This window comes from Temnothorax curvispinosus, unplaced genomic scaffold (assembly GCF_003070985.1).
Source record: "Temnothorax curvispinosus isolate PA1 unplaced genomic scaffold, ASM307098v1 QBEX01012533.1, whole genome shotgun sequence".
In the NCBI taxonomy this organism is placed as follows: domain Eukaryota; kingdom Metazoa; phylum Arthropoda; class Insecta; order Hymenoptera; family Formicidae; genus Temnothorax; species Temnothorax curvispinosus.
This window is the reverse complement of record NW_020222313.1, coordinates 18,156-40,170: the sequence shown is the minus strand read 5'-3', so window position 1 is coordinate 40,170 and position 22,015 is coordinate 18,156. Positions and strand designations below refer to the sequence as shown.

The following is a 22,015-nucleotide window of genomic DNA, read 5'->3' as shown; positions in this document are numbered from 1 at the left end:
ATAATAATAATAATAATAATAATAATAATAATAATAATAATAATAATGATAATGATGACGACGACGACGATGACCATAATAATAATAATAATTATAATAATAATAATAATAATGATAATAATAATGATAATGATAATAATAATGATAATGATAATGATAATGATAATGATAATAATAATAATAATAATAATAATAATAATAATAAGTACGAGTAACGACGTAATTAGTGATTAGATTGTTTCATCCAAGAGCGAATCATGGTAGTCAATCTAATAAGTATACGCGTGTGCCTGCTAAATCCACATCTCGGTTTCATATTTGTTTCTGTCAAGATGTCGGCAAGTTTTACTATCATAAATTGCATCAGAAAGATTAGATAGTCTCCTACGAATAATTTGTACGAGCGAAACGATCTCTTTGTATGTACAGGAGTACGCTCGACACAGCCGCACGTAAATATCTCGCGGTAGTGATAAACCAATTTAATTAGGGTTCAAATTCGCGAGGCGAACTAATAATCAGCGGTCACGCAGCTAATAACTGTCTGTCTGTAATAATTTGGTGGTTTTCCTTCATCGCGGGAATTACTCGTTGGTCAGATTGCGCGGCGATAGTACCATCGCTGTGATTCGATAAAAAAGGGATCTTGCATATCCCGCGTTATTGATCACCGTTTCACGACAAACTGTAGTTTTTCCACTTCCGAGGTATAAAAATAAACTACTCGATCGATCGCAATACGTGAGCGTATAAACGAGGGGAATGGTTTCCCCTGTACACAGCTTACACCAAAAATTGAGATGTAGCGATTTCACACGTCGGCGCTGCGTGGAATTTTAAAATTTTTAATAAATCTCGCTTTGCAATTTAAGGAAAATAATAAGCTATCACAGATGAATCTTGTAGCAAAAATTGTTATATGGATTCTATAAATGTAGTAATTTTTATTTATAAAATCATTACCGTGTATATAGTTATTTAAAATGCAAATATACATTACGTATTACATTAATTACTAAATAACTATAATAGTTGGTAATTTTAAGTTTAGTTTTTGTAATATTCTCGGTAATATTCTATAAATTGCAGTTAAATTATTAGATAATGGCTTAGCATGTTATGATAATTAGTATATTAATAATAAGGTAATCAGTATAATTCTGATGAAATAAAGCAGCCCCTTTGTCAGTTTCTATTAAAATCTCAATTAAGTAGACGAAAATTCTCCCGGGTCACTCATCGCAATATTTCGCACGTGTCTCTCTGATATTGAAAAAAGAGTAATTCGGTATACGCCACATCCGTCATCCGACAATAACAATTTATAAACGGGACATAATATACATTTCGTGCAATCGTTAAAGTCATAAAAATTCCATATCCCCACTGCCCGCCGATCGGAATGGACCGCTGTTTGCGAAACAGAAGGATCAATCTGATTGAATTTTATGGATGAAAAGCGAAATAACAGCGTGCAATCCATTTTTTTTCAATATACCAAACTGTGCTCGGTGTGTTCAAAACTAATAATAGTTGTAAAATAAATATTTTATCTTTGATACACGTTTTGCTGTCGTGCAGTTATGCAGGTTATCGTCTTTACCGTGATAAATATAAACACGATAGAAATAAAAAGAAAAAAAGAAACGAGGCAGACGAGGAAAGGACAAAGAAAATAAATACAGCTAGTTATAACTAGACATGTGGTTCTGCACAATCACATATGGCTGCCATGGTTACATAATTATCTGCGGTGTCCAATTAAAAGCTCGCGATGTGTTCACCTGGTTTATTGATGCCTAGATTTAATTATTACAACTATTCGGGCTTATTGATTTCATTTTGCGTCCGTTCGCGCTGGCGACAGTTGGGATACATATCCGCAGATGCGCGTCTCTCGTGGCGCGCGATGGCACAATTCTGATTTGAAATAATTACCGGCCAATATCGGTATATCGGCTGCTGATGAAAATAGATTACACAATACACAGTGAGGACAAGGCGAAAAAAGGGGGCAGGCCAAGTGTCACACATTCGGCATAAAAATTTATTATACGCGCGTTGCGAGTACGTTAAATATTTAGAAAACCTAATTTCGACCCGCGTAAAATTTTCCATGTTGTAAATGCAGTGAAACGTATCCCGAGCCAATTATTGCGTATCGCGAGTAAACACGAAGATAATTTTCTCGAACGTATCGAGAATTACATTGGCTTCAATGAATATTTACATGATTTTATATGTACCGTGTATCGGCATCGTTTGCGCGATAACAGCTGATAAAACATCTCGATCTCATTGTCAGTTTTATCATCGATGCGACATGCGATAATTGCGCTCTTACAAAATGTAAACGGATGTAATAGACGGAGAGCCAATACTCGAAGTGGATCAGTTCAGTTTTGTTCCCATTATAGAATAACATTAATTCGATTTCTGTTAATTAATTCAATCGCACAGCTAAGTATATTAATTTATTCGCAGAGATTACTTATATAACGCTTCCTCTCGCGCGTGGTTTTTATTCAGCGTAATGTAACGATACATCATTGACACGTGGTAACACTGGAACGTCTTGGAAAGAAGGGAAGATCGGAAAGGGGGGAATATAAACGGCAAAGCGCCTTTATCGATCCTCTGCACGCAGTTAATTCGACGCAACTCATTACTTAATAAAAGCGGGATATATTTATAACTCGAGCTTCCCTATAAATTCTGACCTATAAGGATATTAAAAATATAACGGCCGCGACACGCGAATAAAAAAAGATATAAAGGTTAAGTCCACGCGCCGCTCGTCGTTCCGTTCATGGCGCAACGTTTATTGCCGGACTGCCGCCGCCAGCGGCGCGCGCTCGTGATAGCCGCCGGCATTAATGCTCGCTTGCGGATTCTACGTGATTGTGATAACGTGCAAAAACTGTGCGGCTCGCTTTTTATTGTTTAAACGTTTCTAAAGCCTTTACGCAGCGCGCGCGCTTCTAAAGCCACGACGAAACGCAGAACGCGCGGCGGAGTCGCGACGCGGATTAAAAAGAGGATTGAATAGAGGATTAATTATCTCGCTGCGCAGATAACGAACGACGATTCAGCACGCGATTCCAAACGCGGATGTCGAATCTTGCTTCTAACTTTCTCGGATCTCATGCGGCATCCCATCTACGTGAAGCGATAACTCTCTAGCCAAATGCAGCTAAATCTCGATAAAAAAAATATATATAAAAAAAAAAACATAAAAGGTTGGTTGGAAGTTTTACACATAAAGTCTGGACGTAAAAAGATTTCCGTACTTTACTTTAAATATTATTTCGTAGTTATATTGGAATTACGTGATAAATATATTTGTATTACTTACATTTGGTTAGACACGTTTTATACTTACAAAGAAACTTGAGATAATTTTATCGAAAAAGGTATTATAAATATTAAATTCGTATTGATATTTTTTTCATCGAAAAGCTCTTATGAAATGGTTTTTTACCCAGTCGCTTCTGTTTTATCCATTAAAAAAAAATTAATTATGTTAATATATTCATCTAAAAATGTTATTTTTTTCATTGTGATTGTTCAATGATCTCCATAAAACCCCGAAGACAATAGCCCCAAAAATTCGTCTTTCAGATCGATCCTGCTGACATGCGTGATCCGCAAGAGTCCGACCGAAAATTCGATTTTGGTCGCGACCATGTTTTGGTTTGGCCAAAAATCGGAGTATCGGTTAGATCTCGGTTTTGGCCGAAATTGAAAGAGAGTTTCGGCAACATAGCCGAAACTGTTTATTTTCCACAGATTTTTCAAAGACCTATTTAAAAATATTTTTATTTTATATTTAGACATTTTGTTATTATTGAAATAATAAGATTGTGATACTACGCACTCTCGGAAAGGATTTCTAATAACGAAACAAAAAATATTCTTGACATGTTTATTCTCATCATCCGAACCAGTATAAAAATAAAAGAATATTAAGATTAAATTAATAATTCCTATTCTCCTCTGTCAAAAAAAATAAGATTGACTTAATATCTTAAGACAAGAGTAATATACATATATAAATTGAAGCTTATATATTCTTGCGTTTAGACTAAATCTTCATGCGATGTTAGCCGTGTTAGCGCCACAATATTTAGCGCGAAACCGAAGTGTGCTACCGTCTTTCGTCAACGTCAATAACGTGATACGCTATTGACCGAGAACGAAGCGTAAGTGTTTACATCAACGTCGTAGTCGTGGATATAAAGTAAAGCAGAGTAAAACGTAAGTCATGAAAGGCTATTGTATAACAACCTTTTTCGTCTTACGTTTTTCTTTGCCTTAATTAATATCTATGCTACGACAGACATCTCGTTCTCTCAGCCATACGCGAGTAACGTGTTCGTGCCTGTGGTGGATCTGATTCATTATGAATAAAAGTTTACCAAATAATATCTGTGTTTTCGCTCATAACATCTGTGTTTCAAAAACTTTTACTTTATTTTATCGCAAAGGAATCTTTAAAGAATAACATAAAATGCCTGACAATCTATATACACTAAGAAAAAAATGTCCTAGATTTTAGTAAATATTTTAGTTTGCATATTTACAACTGTGACTCTGTTTAATATTGTTAAACGTCCCGATCTATATCGAAGTCGAAATTCCATCTTAAGCATTTTAGCACCGCCATTTCAAACACCGAGCCTAAATAGTTCGTACCGTCGCGACTTTCGGCGGAGCGACTTTTACGGATAAACAGTGGAGACAAAGCATTGCCGAGCGAATTAGAGATAAACACATTCTTTTGTCTTCGCACGTTCGCTTTGTCTCACCTGTTGGCAAATTGTTGTCAACAATTCTCTCGGGGACTTCTCTCGGTGACTCGTGTGTTCGAAATGTCTCGAATTTGCGAAAAACCCCCGAGAGCTTAAAAGGACGCGCGCCCTTGGCAACCACGCCAGTCGCTCTCTGCTTCGAGTTGCCGCTGTTAATCGTTCGAGTTGCTTGCTCTTTCGTTCGCTTGCGCTTAATAATTCGAATTGCTCGCTCTTTCGCTTTCGCTTAAAGTTTGAGTTGCTCGCTCTTTCGCTCGCGTGCGCACTTTCTCGCGAATCGATCTCTGCCATCTTCTTTGATTTGTTGTAAATAGTGTAAATAGAAAATAAATCTGTACTTCGTCCGCCAACTCTACTTCATTCTATCTCACTGCTACTCGCGGTTCATTCCTTCGTTTGCGTGCGCGGTTCGCTTTCGAACAGACTCTATTTATTAAAATAAAGAAAAATTTCCCTTTTTATTAGTATATGAATATTTACTGAGAAAAAATATATTAATAAAAAGGAAAATTTTCTTCATTTTAATAAATAAAGTCACAGTTTTATGCAAACTAATATTTACTAAAATCCAGAACATTTTTTTCTTAGTGTACAAATTTTTTCCGTAAAAGTATAGAATAAGATTTCCTTCAGATCCGTCTATAGTTGAATCAAGACTATTATGAGATTGTTACAAATTGCTACCTAAATCTTTCTGAGAAAATTAGAGGGATAGCATCAAGATTATTTTATTCTAGATTTAAAAATTCCTCTATTTAAGATTAAAATATTCTTCTTTCAATACTAAATATGATTGGCCCTATTTCGATCCTATTTTATGATAGATTGAAGAGTATAAATTGCATTGTATCTAGAAGTCTTTTCTGTGGCAGATAGTATATAGCGTACTACAGATTGTAGTAGTATTGTGATATGTTTTATTTTTTATTTTAATAATTAAATTATATTTATAAAGAAAAAGTGTATTAGTATATACCTATGTGCGCGCGCGGAATACCACGTGCACTGTTACATATAACCATTCTAGGATTCCCATGTTTCGATTTTCAGTTTCGGTTTCGGCCGAAAATGACACACAACCCCACACACAACCAAATATTTGTTTTCGGTTTCGGCTGAAATTAAAAAAAACCGCTTCGGTCGGACTCTAACACGCAACGTGAATTTGCGTACTACCTGTATCGTGTTGCCTCGTAAAGTACACACAACGTGAACACGTAGAAACGAGAATGTGTAATAGAGGTATATGTAAAACGCACAAAGTTACATAAATATGTATATTCTACATAAATATACATTTAGTAAGTGTTGCATATCACAAACACTAGTAATTTATAGATGAACGTTCTCCCAAATTTTGTAAGCCATTTTAAATTTATCGGTCTAGTATAAGATTCAAAACCGACTATCACTTCCTTTACTTTAAATTATGTATACATTTCTTTTTTTTCTGACGGTAAGATAGCAAGCAATCATCTCGTGCGTCTTCTCTCCGTTTACCAAAGACCACAACTGTGTAGAACAGTTCAGTAATCGCTTTCGAATATAAAACTCGATGTTTCTCCTTTGGGTGCCATAGACCCCGCTAAAGTAATAACATTATTCAAATTGACTTTGCAAAACAAGATATAAATCCATCTATATTTTTTCGCTTTTCTTTTACTCTTTTATATTTATTTTTTTTTATTCCTTACGATTGTTCGTCTCAAATTTCGAATTTGTTTTGTCTACTGAATATCATAGATCTCGCTAGATTTACACGACATTATAAACAAAATTTTTCAAAGCAATAGATTAATAAGATAGTTAGATAGTATATTAAAGATGATAAATTTTTTAAATAAATAAAAGATAAAGTTAAAAAAGTAGCGGTACAAGTTCAATATTTGTATTATTATTATTTTTTTTTGTAAAACTGCCAAGTTTTCTTCAGATCTCATCAGAGACTAATGTCGAATAAAATTTCTACTAGCAACACCAGGTTAATTAATTCTTTCTATCCTTGTAAATATACAATATAATTTATGTTGATTCCAATTTGTAAAACAAAAAATACCCCGCATTTCATATGTTTAAATCGATTTTGCTCTATTACATTAAAATTTAAACAATAATAATAAGTGACAATTAAATTTTTAATTTCATAAATAAGTTACACTTTTTATGACAGATATACTACACTTTTCATCCCACCAATAGATATATAACACAAAAATTTATTTACCACGCAATATATATTTAATCTTGCTCCAATAGATGATACATCAGTTAAAATTGTTAGTTAATAGGAAGATCACCTTATTTTCGTAAATGCTATTTTGATCCCCGAAACCTGAACCTTTCAAAATCATAATCACTGACCCCATGAACCCCATAGCGCAACGCTTTTGTTTACCACGTACAACATCGTCCGCGAAAAGTCAGGTCAGGTGCTTCACAGACGACTTGCGAGAGATAATCTCGAGGAGCGAGCGGAAGAATAACACGTCACAGTAAATATCGATGAAACGAGACTCTCTCTCTCATAACAACGCAATTTTACGCGCGACCGTGCCCGACCGACCCTTGCACAATCGTCCTTCCGGACGAATATTATTTCAACACGATCACGCGCAATTCGGGGAACGGAGCTTCTTACAACCAAGGGATTTAAATCTCGTACCGACTTGACGTACGTAGTGCCGCGTTCGAAAATAAATGTTTAAAATGTTCCACGGATCATCCAACCACATTCTCGTCTTTCGCGGAACGCCGCGCGTGTAAAATTATGCCGTCGAGATTTTAAACGTCGCGACGCACCGACAATCTTTACTCCGCGACGCGACGCTGAGACGCGCGTTCGACGCTTGCGAATTCGAGCGAGCCGCAAACTCGGAGGATTCGTCAACTTGCAAAAGAGCTCTCGAGTGTTGAGCACTCATTGATACCGTACACATGGTATACAGACAGATGCGCGTGACGCGCACATACATACGTAAATAACGAGAGACGGATCGTACTTACTCGCCACACCTATGTTGCGCGGTGCCGTCGTCCTTCGCGGGGATGGTGCTCGGTCCCGAAGGGCCGGTGGGCCACCGGCCGCGGTGGCGGAGGGGCGCGAGAACGAGGGCCGCGAAAGGAACTCGGCGACGCAACCGGATACGTGGGCTCACTCGCGCGGTGCGTTTCGGATCGCGATGCGTGCGTGCGTGCGTACGTGCGTGCGCGATGGACACCGCGAGGAGAGAACACAAAAACAATGCGATCGCGCCGCTACCTCGACGCGCCTTGCCGAACTACGCGACCGGCCGCGCGCGACACGAAAGCGAGCGCGCACACATACGCGCGCACAGTAGCATATATGTTGTGGTAAAAGCACGCATGCGTGCCGCCACTGCCGCCGTCCATCCGCCGAAAACGCGCCGAACGGCGGCAAGTGCTAGCAGCGACGGCGATCGCCCCTCTTCCCCGCGAGTCGCCGAGTGGACGAAGAGGCGCGCAGGAGGGAAGCGGACGCGCCGTCGGATCTCCGCGTCTCCCGCAAAACAAGATATCGCGCACGAATCCCGTTCCGTGCCGAGTGTGTCCCATAGAGATATAAGAATAGAGTGCGCGAGCGAGCTGAAAAAGCGATATAGGAATAGAAAGAGAAAGCTGCGCAGAATAGAAAGAGAAAGCTGCGCATGGGCCCCTTCTGTCTTTGTTTCGCATGCACGCGTAGACAAAGACAGAAAGGGCCTATATGCAGCGTTCTTTTTCTATTCCTATATCGCAGCCTCTTACGTGCTAGCATATGACTCGCGCACTCTATTCTTATATCTCTATGGTGTGTCCCGATCAGCCGCAACCCGCGACCTACGCGCGCGGCGCGTGGCCGGTCGGCACGTTTCGCCGGCGCTCGGCCAAGCCCGTCGGTGCTCGTGAGCGCTCGCGAGTCTTCGGCGCCCGTCGCACGGGATACCATTGAGATCGCTCGGTGCATGGAACGCATGGAAGCCGCGTCGCTCGCCTCGCGAAAGAGACCTTGTCGCGCCCTCCTCGGGAGATATCGCAGCCGGAATGAAAAAAATTAATGCAAATGTGTATGAATAATAAACGCCCCGCCAGGCCGACATAGTTGAACGCAATTAACGCGATTTTCAGGGAAGCGTAACATTTTACACGCACTCGCGAGACGCCGGAGTAAATGTACGTTATAGGTACGTGAAAATACAGAGTTAATCGGATGATCAAAAATGGAACGTCGTCGTTTCTTAATTCTCTTTTAACTTGTCAGTTTACTCGATAATCGCGAGATTTGAAATCTGTGAGCGATGAATCTTCGATGATATCGCGTCTTCAAAGTTTTCGCTGCTTTCCGCGTCGACACGCGAGCAATTCGAGGCAGTGCTAACATCTAGCGGTAGTTTGTACAAGCAGCGAATTCTGTGAGCGTTATATGTAGTCTAATAATAAATTTCGTCGGGAATCGGCACATAAAATATATGTTAGCAATGTGATACAACGGCATTTTTCATTTTGGCATGAATTTTGATAAATATTGATGCGTTTAAATATATCGGTGTAATTTAAAAACATAACTAGTAGCAAAGTTTGAATAGATTTGTCGAATACAATTTAATGGCAGATCGATATGACAGCAATTGAATAACTCTATTGTTTTGTAATTATTTAAATAGCGCATTAATAATTATTATATGCATTGGCTAAAATTCGAACTCAGCTCGTCACCTCCTAGAATCATTATATATTTCGCTTATATTCAATACACATTACGTAGTAATTATTTTTTTAATACTAAATTAGATGTTCTAATTGTAATTGTTCGATCACAATTTTAAGTAGTGAATATAAAAAACACGAAATCAATTATTACCTTTAAAAAGCTATAAATAGTAAAAAGACAAATAGTAAATTCAAAGTACTCTGAATACGAAACATGAAAACAATTTTCAAGTTCGTGATAATTGAAAAATGATGCCTCCTAAATAGTATTGCACTGCACAAATACAATCAGTAGAATTGATATAATTCTGTAAAAGCTTCATATATTACAAATATTAAAATAAAGTAGCAAAGTTCTTTATATAAAATTCTTGTAGAAAAAACCAATTTTATCTAATGTATTGCAAAACTGTAAAAATATATTAAAATTGTTTTAATCAACAAAAAACTACGATGCTTCGAAACATATAAATTTTTTCATTGACATCTGAGAAAGTATTTTTCACATATAATTATGTCTAAAATGTATCTATATATGTTTCCTTTCTCTCATATATAATCTTTGCTCGTATATATGAAAAATAATAGTAAGAAGAATTTTAAAAATAATTAAAAGGATAATTTTCGCATTTTTTTTTACAAAAAAGTAAAGTTTGTGGAAATGAGAAAAAACCTATAACAGAATGTTGTATAATTTAATCACAATTTTGTAAAAAAAAAATGCAAAAATTATTTTTCTAATTATTTTTCAATTATTCTTAAATTATTCTATATATAATAGAGATTATATATATGAGAGAGAGAAAATATCATATGTAGATGATTCAGGCTGCGGTCCACTTGATGCTACAAATGCTTCGAAGCATTCTTTTTCTCCTTTCTTTCAATGAAGAAAAAAGGAGAAGAAGAACGCTTCAAAGCATTTATAGCGTCAAGTGGACCGCAGCCATAATCTTATATACCTATAAAAAATATTTCCTCGGGCATTTATTAAGATATGATATCAGTTCTATGAATAAATTTAAAGAAAGAAACACTTTACATAATTGCAATTATGGTAAACTGTAATGCTGTACAATACTGTACATGAAACGCAGCTGCGATAATTCCGCGGCTTTTGTTGCAAAGATTGATAAAGAGGGAGAGAGATGGTTTTATAAAAATGAGTCTCTCAAAAGTATATTTATAGAATACACTGCGTTACCTAAGTGCTTATACATATATATATATATATAGATACGATCAATAATGTCCAAACGCGATGATATAACTATATCTGAGATAAAGAGGAAAAATAATTGGCGTCGCCGCAGCTGCGATTGTTCGATTCGATCGCGTATTTGAAATTCACGATGACGTCACCGCGTCATTCTCGTCTGTCGTTAGATCTATATATTATTCTTATATAGTCACTTACACTTTCTACACTTGTCTCTTTCTCTCAAGGAAACAATATGCATCTAATATGAATATGCATATACTTATTTTATTTGAGTGCGGATAGTGCTGCTAAAAAACACGAACTGACTTATTGACATCTGGCGAGGTGACAGGCAAGCTTGTTACTTCGATAAGTGACTTTGTGTTACTCCGCGCCCGCGCATCATTCTGCACATCGCGGTTCTGACTTCTGACGCCGGACTCCGGAGTACGAACGAAAGTCTAGCTTTTGTGTCCACAGCTCCTTTTGAGCGTCGACTTATCAATCTCAAAGAAGAGACTGACAAAAGCGATAGCAGGATGGTCAGTTTGTAGCACAGGCTGTTCGTTGAGTGTGTGCCATAGGTCCTCTTTTCTTTAGTTTTTAACCTGCCTGCACGTGAGTAAATCCTGTGATTTTCCCTTGCGCACGATCTTATTATGACCCGTAACTTTGTTTATTTCTGTGCCGACAGCTCGAGCTTGTTTAATCTTTCGACGACTGAACAATTTTTGTATATAAAGCAATATCTTACTTTCTCGCTCTTTTGGGCCAGAGGTTAGAGTTGAGAAAAGACATTTCGTCTGCAAAAGTTAAAAGACTTTTACAGACATTTTGGGAGCTTTCCAGCAAGCGACACAAGTCGACACAGGTATCGTTTTGTCTTTGTTACTCACTGCCAAAAAAGAAAGATAGAACGACGTTTGTGTCGGCTTGTGTCACTTGCTGGAAAGCTCCCATTGTTACTTTTGTAAACAAAATGTTTTCTGTGTTGGCGTTTCTGTTTTTTTTTCCTAATAGGTTAATCTATATTGCACTTGCTTCAGTTGTTATAAGGATGATTTTTAATTTTCATCTATTGTTATAGTTCGTTTTTTTTTAGTCTGGCTTTTGCACTATGTTATTTACGGATAGATATGCCTGTTTTTAAGCGTGTTTAAGATTTACTGTGATTTATCTATGTTTACGACGAAGAATCCGGACAAATTTTTAGGTAACAATATTTTGCAGAAGATGTCTTGGCTCTTTGGCAAAAAGAAGCACAAGGATTCACCTCCAGAATCCAGGGATGAACAAGAGGAACGGCCTCCCGCAGATCCAGGGGACGATTTCATAGTAATTGAAAGAAGACGAACCTCTCTGCCACCTAATGTTGAACACAGTACTGGTGAACACGGTACTCCTTACCCCAGTGGGTTATACCCGTTCATCGGTGGAACACCAATGAATCCCGCAATGTCGGCTGGTAATTTACCCAAACTAGCTCAGCAAATGGATAACGCTCCGCATTATCTAAGCGGTGTACCATTTAAGTTATGCAAACAGTTGCAAAGTAACATGAACAACGACTTGGAGATAGACGGTTTACGGATTAGCGAAATAATGTCTTTCGTTGAAAGATTAGAGAATCAAAATTATGATTACGACTTCTCTCTTGAAACGGGAGTTATTACAGAAATGGATAGCAGAACTAACGATTAACTTGAAAACCCTCAGATTGTTGTTACGTGTAATGAGATTGTAAATTTTACGAATTAAAGAATCAAACTTAGGTACATACGTATGTATTTTCTAATTATACGAACATATAATAAAGTCACTTTTTTAACAGGCGAACATTGCGACATAACGCTGTAATAAGCGTTAAGTTTGATTCTTGATACTCTACACACATCACACCTTTTTAAAACGTTCCTATCTTTTATATAAGAACGAATAAAAACGTGACATTTTAAGTAGTTCCAAAAATGGGTGTATTAATAAATGAACACTAAACTTTTGAGAAGAAAATTAATTTGTAGGAATCAATCGGTATAAAAGAAATATTTACGATATATTTTTTATATATTTAAGTTGCTTAAGGAGATAGATTCATTGCCACTATTGCCATGATGCTACACACGTAATTAAAGCACATGCTCGACGTTTTATGTCTCATGTTAAGAAGAAAACGGTTGTATTGATTATACAGCTGTATATAAATAAAATGTAAAATAATAGATAAAAATAATTACTTTCTTTAGGCGTACACATATATATGCATACATAATATAATGTTATGGAGAAGCCATATATCTTAGACTTAATTTTATCGTTACATAACGCTTATATAGTCAATATATATGTGTATTTTAAGTTGTAAAAATTAAACAAAATAAATTATATTTATATCTGACACAAATGTGGATCCACAAATGTGGATATAGATGTTGCGTTTCCTGATAGAATTTGGCATCCCTCAAAACTTTTTTGTATATACGAAATTCTGGTTTATGACTGACGTACTTGAGAGTGCAATGCCGAAAACTACTTTAAGAAAGCTATATTAAGAATGTTCTTACTTGTTAAATTCTCATCGAGTATCTCAAGATATATCACGATTATATATAAATATAATTATAAATGTATAATTATAAATTGACATTAAATCTATAATTGTAAATTGACATTTTATATATAATTTTATATATATGTATGTACATACATATATAGAGTGTCCCATGACTCGAGCTCGAAGTTTATACATTAAGGATGTATTATTGAAGTCATTTAGAGTTGGAATTGTTTAATAAACATATGTCCGTAAATGCTTCCTAACAGAACGTTGAAAGTTGATGTACATATTTGAAAAAGGAAAGAAAAGACATTTAATTTAACTTGTTTGTTTACAAATGTATTACAAATTCTGTTCAAAATTATCTCCTGCAGATTCAGTGCAAAATCTTGCCAAATGTTTCAAATAGTCACATCAACTTTCAATGGTTGTAGTTCTGTTAAAAAACATTTACGGACATGTTTATTAAACAATTTCAACTCTAAATGACTTCAACAACGCCTTTAATATACGGACTTCGAGTCATGGGACACCCTGTATATATATGTATGTATATATGTATGTATATATATATATATATATATATATATATATATATAGTTTTTTTTAAATTTATATATGTATATACAGGCTATCTGATAATTACCGTGCCATCTTTCGTATGTAGGTAGAGCGAATTGAACTGAATAAAAAACTTTACTGTTATACAAGTTTCTTAATAATTAATGAAGAATTAATTAATAAAGATTCGCACAGTATGCGTCCACGTGGTTCGGCAAGAAGAGACAGCCCAGTATAAATATATATGTAATTAATGTAAACATAAAGTTAACACTAGTATAATTGTGACAAGTATGCAGAACGGCAACCAGGTCTTAAGAAAGCCCAGAATACTGAAACGAACGTGATAAGTATTATTGACAATTGGAAAAAATTGCATATATAATTACTTTTTCTACATATATTTTGTTTTTACCTGACATACTTTCCGTGAAGTAACATGAGCAACGCAAGTTTTACCATGTTCCAACTGCTCGAGTCGCCATACGACATCAAGTTCAAAGCTGTTGCCACATGCGAGTGACAATTGTCGCAGCATAAATTGTGCTGTAAAAAATCAGTTTTGAACCGCAATTGTCAAATAAAAGCTTCCTATTCTCTAAATTTATGCTTTGTTACCATTCTAGCTTTGTAAATTTCGCTAGCTTCTGCTACGCCGGCATCCCATCCTTGTATGCCTCCCTTGGCTTTGGTATAATCCAATTGCCAATATTTGGTAGGTTTACCAAATGCCATGTTGTCTTCAGAAACATGGTAATGGCCAGCAAAGTCCCTTATTACTCCGGCTGACGTCGCGATGCCCATGTGTCCAATAAAAGGCAGAATGTATCTTAAAAATTGAATGTTTATATTAATTATATAAACTGCATAACTTTATTCAGCGTGATTAATCTTGACTTGAGAGAGAAGTTCGTACATTTCACGAATTATTTTTACATTTTACGATAGCTGTCAACGTACATACAATAAACAATAAGTACTATCAGTTTAACGAATATCGGATGATGCAAATAAGAATCAGAGATGAGGTTATGGTCAGAATGCATTTAATCGAGAACGACTTACGTTAGGATAGGCAACGGGGTCCAAACGATGCAGAAAGGAAATCTTTGTCTCTCCGGATGAACGCTGAGATCCATCTCGGGCGAGTCATTCGACAGCTTTGGAATATCTGTCAGTAAATCAGGATCTTTCATAACATCTCTCATCAGGATCATATATAACTCACTGACACTTCACTGATGTAGCGCTACGCGAGTGCCGCGAGTGGCGCGAGTATATACTGGTATATACCGGTCCAATACTGAAACGCCCGTACTCCCACCACTCGATATTCATTTCCAAATATTTTTGGCGCTGCTTAATTTTTAAATATCTGAAAACAATAAATAACCAATTGATTAAAAATATTAAATTAATAGTTACATTGTAAACCCTGTTTAAAATAATAGATACAATATGATCAGATTACATATTATATTACATTCAATTTCAATGTAAATGAATAAAAACCTTATTAATTTACATTGAAATTGAATGTAATATAATGTAATCTGATCATATTGTATCTATTATTTTAAACAGGGAATGTAATAAAATACTTTTACACATGACTTTAAAGGCTTTAAAGTACTTTTACTATTTATTTTGTTTAGCAACGCCGTGTATTTGTAACTGAAAATTTTTAAATTTGTTTAATTTTGTATTAATTTTTAATTCTTATTTTTTAAAATAAATGTTTAATTTTGTATTAATTTTTATATATTACTTGGGTTGAGTAAGGTAACGCAATTTTACGATATTAGGGTGCTATTCATTTGTCGTGCAATAAATTGTTCAAGCATGTTAAGGACGTTCTCTCGTCCTTATACTAGAGAAAATCGATTTTCTTAGGATTTTCTTGAAACTGTGAATATACGTTAATTTAGGTGTGCTTTATGCGTGGTATGAATTTCAGTACCTCTTCCGGTATAAAAAATAAAGATACTGAGCCTCAAAGTTTCAAAATAAATTTTTAAATTTAATTTTTTTTTAGTTTTGGCATTTTTTCCTTATAGAACTCGACGAGAGGAGCAACTTTGGTCCTCTTGGCTAACCTCGTATCTCTTACCGTTTGGCCTGGAAAACCTTTTCATTAGTAAAAGTTGAAACTTTGAGGCTCAGTATCTTGATTTTTTATACCGGAAGAGGTACTGAAATTTATACCACGCATAAAGCACACCTAAATTAACGTATATTCACAGTTTCAAGAAAATCCTAAGAAAATCGATATTCTCTAGTATAAGGACGAGAGAACGTCCTTAATCTATATATATAAGTACCGGACGTCTGTCTGTCTGTCTGTCTGTCTGTCTGTCTGTCTGTCTGTCTGTCTGTCTGTCTGTCTGACCGCGAACTACTCATTCGTTAGTGGACCGAATTTTTATCAAGGGTACATGAAATAGGGGTAGAATTTCCCGGGGAGTGCCATAAAGTGTATAGTTTTTCGTTACCGATTTTCTGGAAACCGATTTTTCTAATTTTTCTAATTTTTCGGGAAATAATCGACCGAATTTAAAAGAATTATATATGAAACAGAGGTAGAATTTTCCGGGGAGTGCTATAAAGTGTATAAATTTTCGTTACCGATCTTTTTGGAAACCGGTTACAAAATTTTTCCAATTTTTCGGAAATTAATTGACCGAATCTTAAAAAATTATATGAAGTAGGGGTAGAATTTCCCGGAGATTGTCATAAAATATATAATTTTTTGTTACCGATCTTTGGGGAAATCGGTATCAGAAAATTTTCAAATTTTTCGGAAATTAATTGACCGAATTTCAAACAATTGTATATGAAGTAGAGGTAGAATTTTCTGGGGAGTGCTATAAAGTGTATTATTTTTTGTTACCAATCTTTTTGGAAATTGGTTACAAAATTTTTCCAATTTCTCGGGAAATAATTGAATCTTAAAGAATTACATATGAAATAAAGGTAGAATTTCCCCGGGATTGCTATAAAGTGTACAGATAATGTCAAAATTAAGATCGATGAAAACAGCAATCAAGGACAACTTATTGAGGGAAATTCAAAATCTTTTACAAAAAATGTTGTATATCGAGAAATTTTGTAACAAAGCTGCTATTTATATCGAGGGTGGGGGCCAGGGGAGGTTTTTAGCCGGTGCAAGTCCGGCATAACCCTAGGGACCGGCCCTAGGGTATGCATTAGGCATTTTCCTCCTCCAACGAAAAAAAAAAAAAAAACCCATATCTCAAAATTTACGGATATTAAAAAATTCACGATGAAAAATTAAAACTTTTAAAAAATAAAAAAAAAATGTATTTAAATTAAAAATTAGTATTAAACTGAGAGTAAAATAAAGGTTGAATCTAAAAAAAACGAAGATGTAGATTACAGTTTAAGAAGAAAAAATAACAAATTTAGTGTTTTAAATTAATGGGTAAATTTAAAGCATATATAATTAATATACAGATAGATTTATACCCGCGCAAAGCGCGGGCCGAAAAGCTAGTTAATTTACATAAGACAGAAAAGTTCTTGAGTCTCTAGAAATTTTCTGTTTTGTAGCCAATCAACTCATACTACGTTTACGCGAGCGTTATACTTCTGTAGTAACTTACGATAATTCACTCGTTTACGCGGAGTAAATTATCGTAAGTTACTATCAAAATCCCATTTACGCGAAGGAAAATTTTGTTAAGCGAAGGAATTATCGTAAAAGTTACTACAGAAGTAACGCTCGCGTAAACGTAGTAACAGTAAGCAAGAAACATTAAGTTAACGTTTAGAAATATTGACATTATACATGTATTTTTTAAACGTTTTTTAAACGTTTTTTAAAATTCCTTTTGTAATTTGGACTTAGAAATAACGTTGGTAGTATATTAAGGACTTAAGGAGATTCAGGTGCTACAAAAAAATGCAGCCAGCTTCATGAAATTTTAATATATTGTTCTGGAATGCAAAATAGAATTATGTGAATTTTTGGGAAATTTTTCATAGTCACGTTTTGAAAAAAATTGACTCCAAAAATTGTACTTTTTAGCATAGGTTCTTATGGGAAATGATATATTGCTCACCTGCAGAATGAAATAATGCAAGAAAAAATGCAAATAATAAGGAAAGAAAAATATGCACATATGTAACTTAATAATTTACAAATAAATGAGTGAAAGAAAGGGGTAGGTTATTATCGCACATTTCGTAGAAAAATTAATTATTATAAAGCAATATTCAATAAGAGGGCTGGCGAACAAGCTAGGTGTTATTGCTAAATTATTATATTATAAACAAATTAATAAGCAATACAGACGTTTCGGCCTTGAATATGGCCTTCATCAATGTAAAAAAACCTTGGTTATTGAAATTATAAAAATCGTTACATCGAGTATTAAAAAATAACTGAGAAACTGACGTCGTTAAAAATTAATAGAGAATTTTTGTGCCCAGCTTTTAAGCATTGCTGTGAGCACATTCTAGTACAGCTATCACAGAAGAAAAGAACATTTTTATTTAGAGAATATCTTTATTTTTGATGATAAATGTCATTTATTTAAAATTTAATTTATTTAAAATTTAAAAATTTAAATAAAATGTTTCATAATAAGTCAGAAGCTACTCATTTAAATATTTTATAAAACCTGTCATTTATAAATTGAATGCTCAATTTGCGTTAATTACTCATTTGAATGCGCGTTTTTGACGGCAAAAAAAGGATTAATGTACGACATACCAGTTTCTAAAAATGTTCTTTATGAAATTAAAATATTAAAATGTCCACTGGATAAACGTTTATAAAAAAAAACATTCATTTTCTTTATCTAGGGAAAAGAACGCTTTTTTAATTGTTTCTTTATATATCGTGTGCCTATATAATAGCCATTCTCTCAAGGCGGTCACCCATACTAGTATAGTACTGCGGCCGTGACTTCGATGATCCAGTGGACAGTGACAATAATCTTCTGATCCTGACGCTTCCTTATTGACTGTACTTGTCTATAACAGGTACATCTTTAAAGTGTTCAAAAATCTTGCAATGATATCTTCTTGATAGCTATATATAACACTGCATATGAAATAGCTGTTATCATAAAAATATAATAACACGCAACTACATCCACTTATATCATAAATTCACCGCTTCAATCATAAAGTTGCGAAACAAACATATTGTAGTTAATTTTGTGCTTTTTATTTTATTATTACTTTATTATACAACATTTAAGAAGTAAAAATAGTTATGTTACAAAAAAACTTTATTTGGACGACTTTAAGACGTCTTCAAAATGACGTCTTTAGATGGTCTAAGAAACGACGTCTTATAAACGTCCATTATTAGCAGTCGACGTCATAGACCAAAAATGACTAAAAATAGACGTCGTAGTTTTCGGCCAATTTCGGAAGTGTTCTGAAACGATCTATAGTGATGTTTTATTGTAATGTCTTTTTATTTGAAAATGGCATGCACAACAAAATTGGGTGTTTTCCTCGTCTCGATAGTAAGAATTCAATATGGCCGCGGTGACTACCCAGGAGCCTTAAGGGCAACGGCTCATGGAGGCCAAAAGGTTGATTTTTTGGGATCATGCTTATGACTTTTGATCAGCATCACATAAATTATCTATTTCCAAAGTTTCAGCCAATTTCACCGAAATCCACTATCCCACAATGGTATTGAGATAACATCTTATTTTGATTTTAAACAATGATAGCATCTAAACGGTTGATTTTTATGAATTTTATGATTATGGCGGGGTAGGTTTTCGAGCGTTTCAAAATATCGTATTAATGTTCTTCAGTTTGAGAAGCGAGAAGTGACGTATTATTATAGTTAAAAGAAAAGTTTCTGTTACTAAATAGGAATTATATTGACCGACATGAATACGACATGTTATTTTGAGTAGTAATTTATTGTAATAAATAAATGACCGAAATCAAACGTATGTTATAAGGATGGGGTATATTGTTTTATATTGAAGAAAGTTGTATCTAAAATAGTTTACAATTGTTTTTCTGCAACAGCATTTTGCTATTTGATTATTACAAAATAACTTTAAAAGATACAATCTTTATCAAGAAGTACATATCTGTTACCCGTTTTGTGTTTTTATTACGTTTTTATTAATTTAACATGGACTTTTGTCGCATAGCCAACTTACCCTACTATCGGGGCAAGTTGGCTGCAATGCAGTATGTTCGTATTTCACCTATTACAAAAGAAAACTATACAGTATACAGTATACAGGAGCGTGCCTGGCATAAAAATGTAGAGAAAGGTTCTCTCTGTCATATTATATAGTACTGTTTAATCATGAAAATTAGTTGTTTAAAAACTCAAATGCCGAAATTGTGAAAACGGTGTCAACGAGCCCCGGTCTCCCCCAACATAGGATTAAAACAACAGTAGAAAAAGACTACAAAATATATTATTTAATATAATGTGCAGTTTATCGCACAATTTATTATTTTTCTTTAAGGGGCTTTCCTATAGTGTGACAGGGCCCTAAAATAAATAATTTTTAAAAGTAAAACGACAAAGCCATGTTGACCTTGTCTTGATTAACAGGCGATATAAAAAAAATTAATTAAGCACATTATGTGGATTCATCGTCGTTTTTCTCTTGAGACGTTACAGCCGTGGATCCCACACGGATGGCATGCTTTCTTTTCCATCTATCACCGGCATGGTGAAACCATATATACCATAACTTTTTTTCTATCTTACTTTGGTTTGTGTTTTGGGGTGTTCTTTTAAAATCGTCTATGTAAAATTATAATATATATCATTAATTAATTATATATATACACTGAGAATATATACATAACATATAAGTACGGATAAATTATATACCAATGAGAGTTTTAGCCATTTTCATCCCTTGAAAGGCAAATGTTTTTTTCCGCCCTGAATAATCATGCGCCAACGCATGGCATCCGAAAATATCGTACATGTTGCTCACGTGTTTGGTTGCAGTTTTGCCACTAATTCGAACCATTACGACTTTTCACGCATTTTACATACGATCGAGTTGAAATATCGCAGATTACTGCGTTTATTACAACTTTGTAATGTTTTTCTACATATTGAAATCCTTCTTCTATTAGTTTTTCAGTAATGAAATCCTTCAAATATTCACTAACTAGAAGGTTTCGCATTCCCGTGATAAACACCTATAACCCCTAACAATAATTATGCATGAATATCGCACTTATTTCAATAGCTATAGTACATTATTAGGGTAAAGCAGAAAAACGCGAAAATATCTCCGATTGATTAACAAAAATGGAAAAAAGCTGCCTATCGCAAACTTTATGTTTATGTATTTTACATATACTGTCACGTCTTTTTGCGTCCGAGGAGCGAGACGGATCAAAAGGGGAGGTGAGGAGAGAAGGATGACGGGCCTTTCCGACGGGTCTCTCGCGCCGTCCGACACTTAAACTCAGAACTAATGTTGGGCGCTAGACGCGTAAGCTCGCGTTCACTAGTCACACTAAAGACTCATTGTCTTCTTGTGTTAGATTTCGTATTCAGCATCTTCGTTTATTCCTTGTAATCGCGTATGATACTTCGCGTTATGTCGAACGTTCTGGCGTATAATACGATATAATATCTGGCGTCGTTCTGAGTGTTCTCGCGTGTGTTACATCTTCGCGGTAATAATCGTCTTATAGTTCGCGTTAGGTTTAGGGTCTCGCGCCTTTTGCGAGCACATTATGTCGTGGCGACAGAATTCTTTCGCGAATTCGGATATTGCGTCCTTGCGCGCCGAACGTGGCGCAGCATTTCTTATGTTTCACACTACACCTTATGCCTTCCATATTATTTACTGATTACTTTCATGTTTAGTTTTAAGTTCTCTCGTGTAATTCGCGCTTATTTCATTCTCCGTAAGGTAATTCGAGTATCGTCGCATTCAACCATATTTTCCGTTTCTCGTGTAATTTACGCGTCATTCCGCCGAATCTTTGCGCTGCCCTATATTAACCCCGCCCACCGCCGTTAGGTCAAGCTGGCCGATTTTTCTCACGTCCGACTAATTACGTTTAGTGTTTATTTTCGAGTTTTCGCGATCTTTTAGTGTAAAATTTGTGCCCGCTATCTCGTCCCCGAGTACCCAAAGTGAGCCTGAGCCTCTCGCAGGTCTCCGTGTTCGCGGTCGCTCATCTGCCTCGCGA

General features: G+C 35.3%; 2 protein-coding genes across 5 annotated transcripts; one reads left to right on the top strand and one right to left on the bottom strand.

Annotated features, from left to right (window-relative positions):
• The first annotated feature begins 11,093 nt into the window (after positions 1–11,093).
• On the top strand, positions 11,094–12,661 carry LOC112462585. Of its 4 annotated transcripts, none has more exons than XM_025028454.1 (2): positions 11,094–11,261; positions 11,953–12,661. In XM_025028454.1, exons 1-2 carry the CDS (start codon positions 11,259–11,261, stop codon positions 12,418–12,420), a joined length of 471 nt encoding a protein of 156 aa, XP_024884222.1. In that variant the 5' UTR covers positions 11,094–11,258; the 3' UTR covers positions 12,421–12,661. The 4 variants fall into 4 exon arrangements, with proteins under 4 accessions (XP_024884222.1, XP_024884224.1, XP_024884221.1 ...); XM_025028456.1 differs by having other exon boundaries at positions 11,094–11,337; XM_025028453.1 differs by having other exon boundaries at positions 11,096–11,261; positions 11,950–12,661.
• Positions 12,662–12,753: 92 nt separating this feature from the next.
• LOC112462584 (transmembrane protein 222-like) lies at positions 12,754–15,106 on the bottom strand. The gene is made up of 4 exons (XM_025028452.1): positions 14,900–15,106; positions 14,453–14,663; positions 14,250–14,380; positions 12,754–14,166 (listed from the first exon to the last, which is right to left on the bottom strand). The coding sequence occupies exons 1-4, from the start codon at positions 15,049–15,051 to the stop codon at positions 14,085–14,087; spliced, it is 576 nt and encodes a 191-aa protein (XP_024884220.1). The 5' UTR covers positions 15,052–15,106; the 3' UTR covers positions 12,754–14,084.
• Between the last annotated feature and the right edge of the window lie 6,909 nt (positions 15,107–22,015).

Bases quoted from the DNA above. Each gene is read 5' to 3' on its own strand.
- LOC112462584 (XM_025028452.1), bottom strand. From the start codon at position 15,051: ATGATCCTGATGAGAGATGTTATGAAAGATCCTGATTTACTGACAGAT. The intron at 14,664-14,899 runs GTAAGTCGTTCT...TCAATTTTTAAG, and splicing joins ACCCCGTTGCCTATCCTAAC to ATACATTCTGCCTTTTATTG. The intron at 14,381-14,452 runs GTAACAAAGCAT...GATTTTTTACAG, and splicing joins AAATTTACAAAGCTAGAATG to CACAATTTATGCTGCGACAA.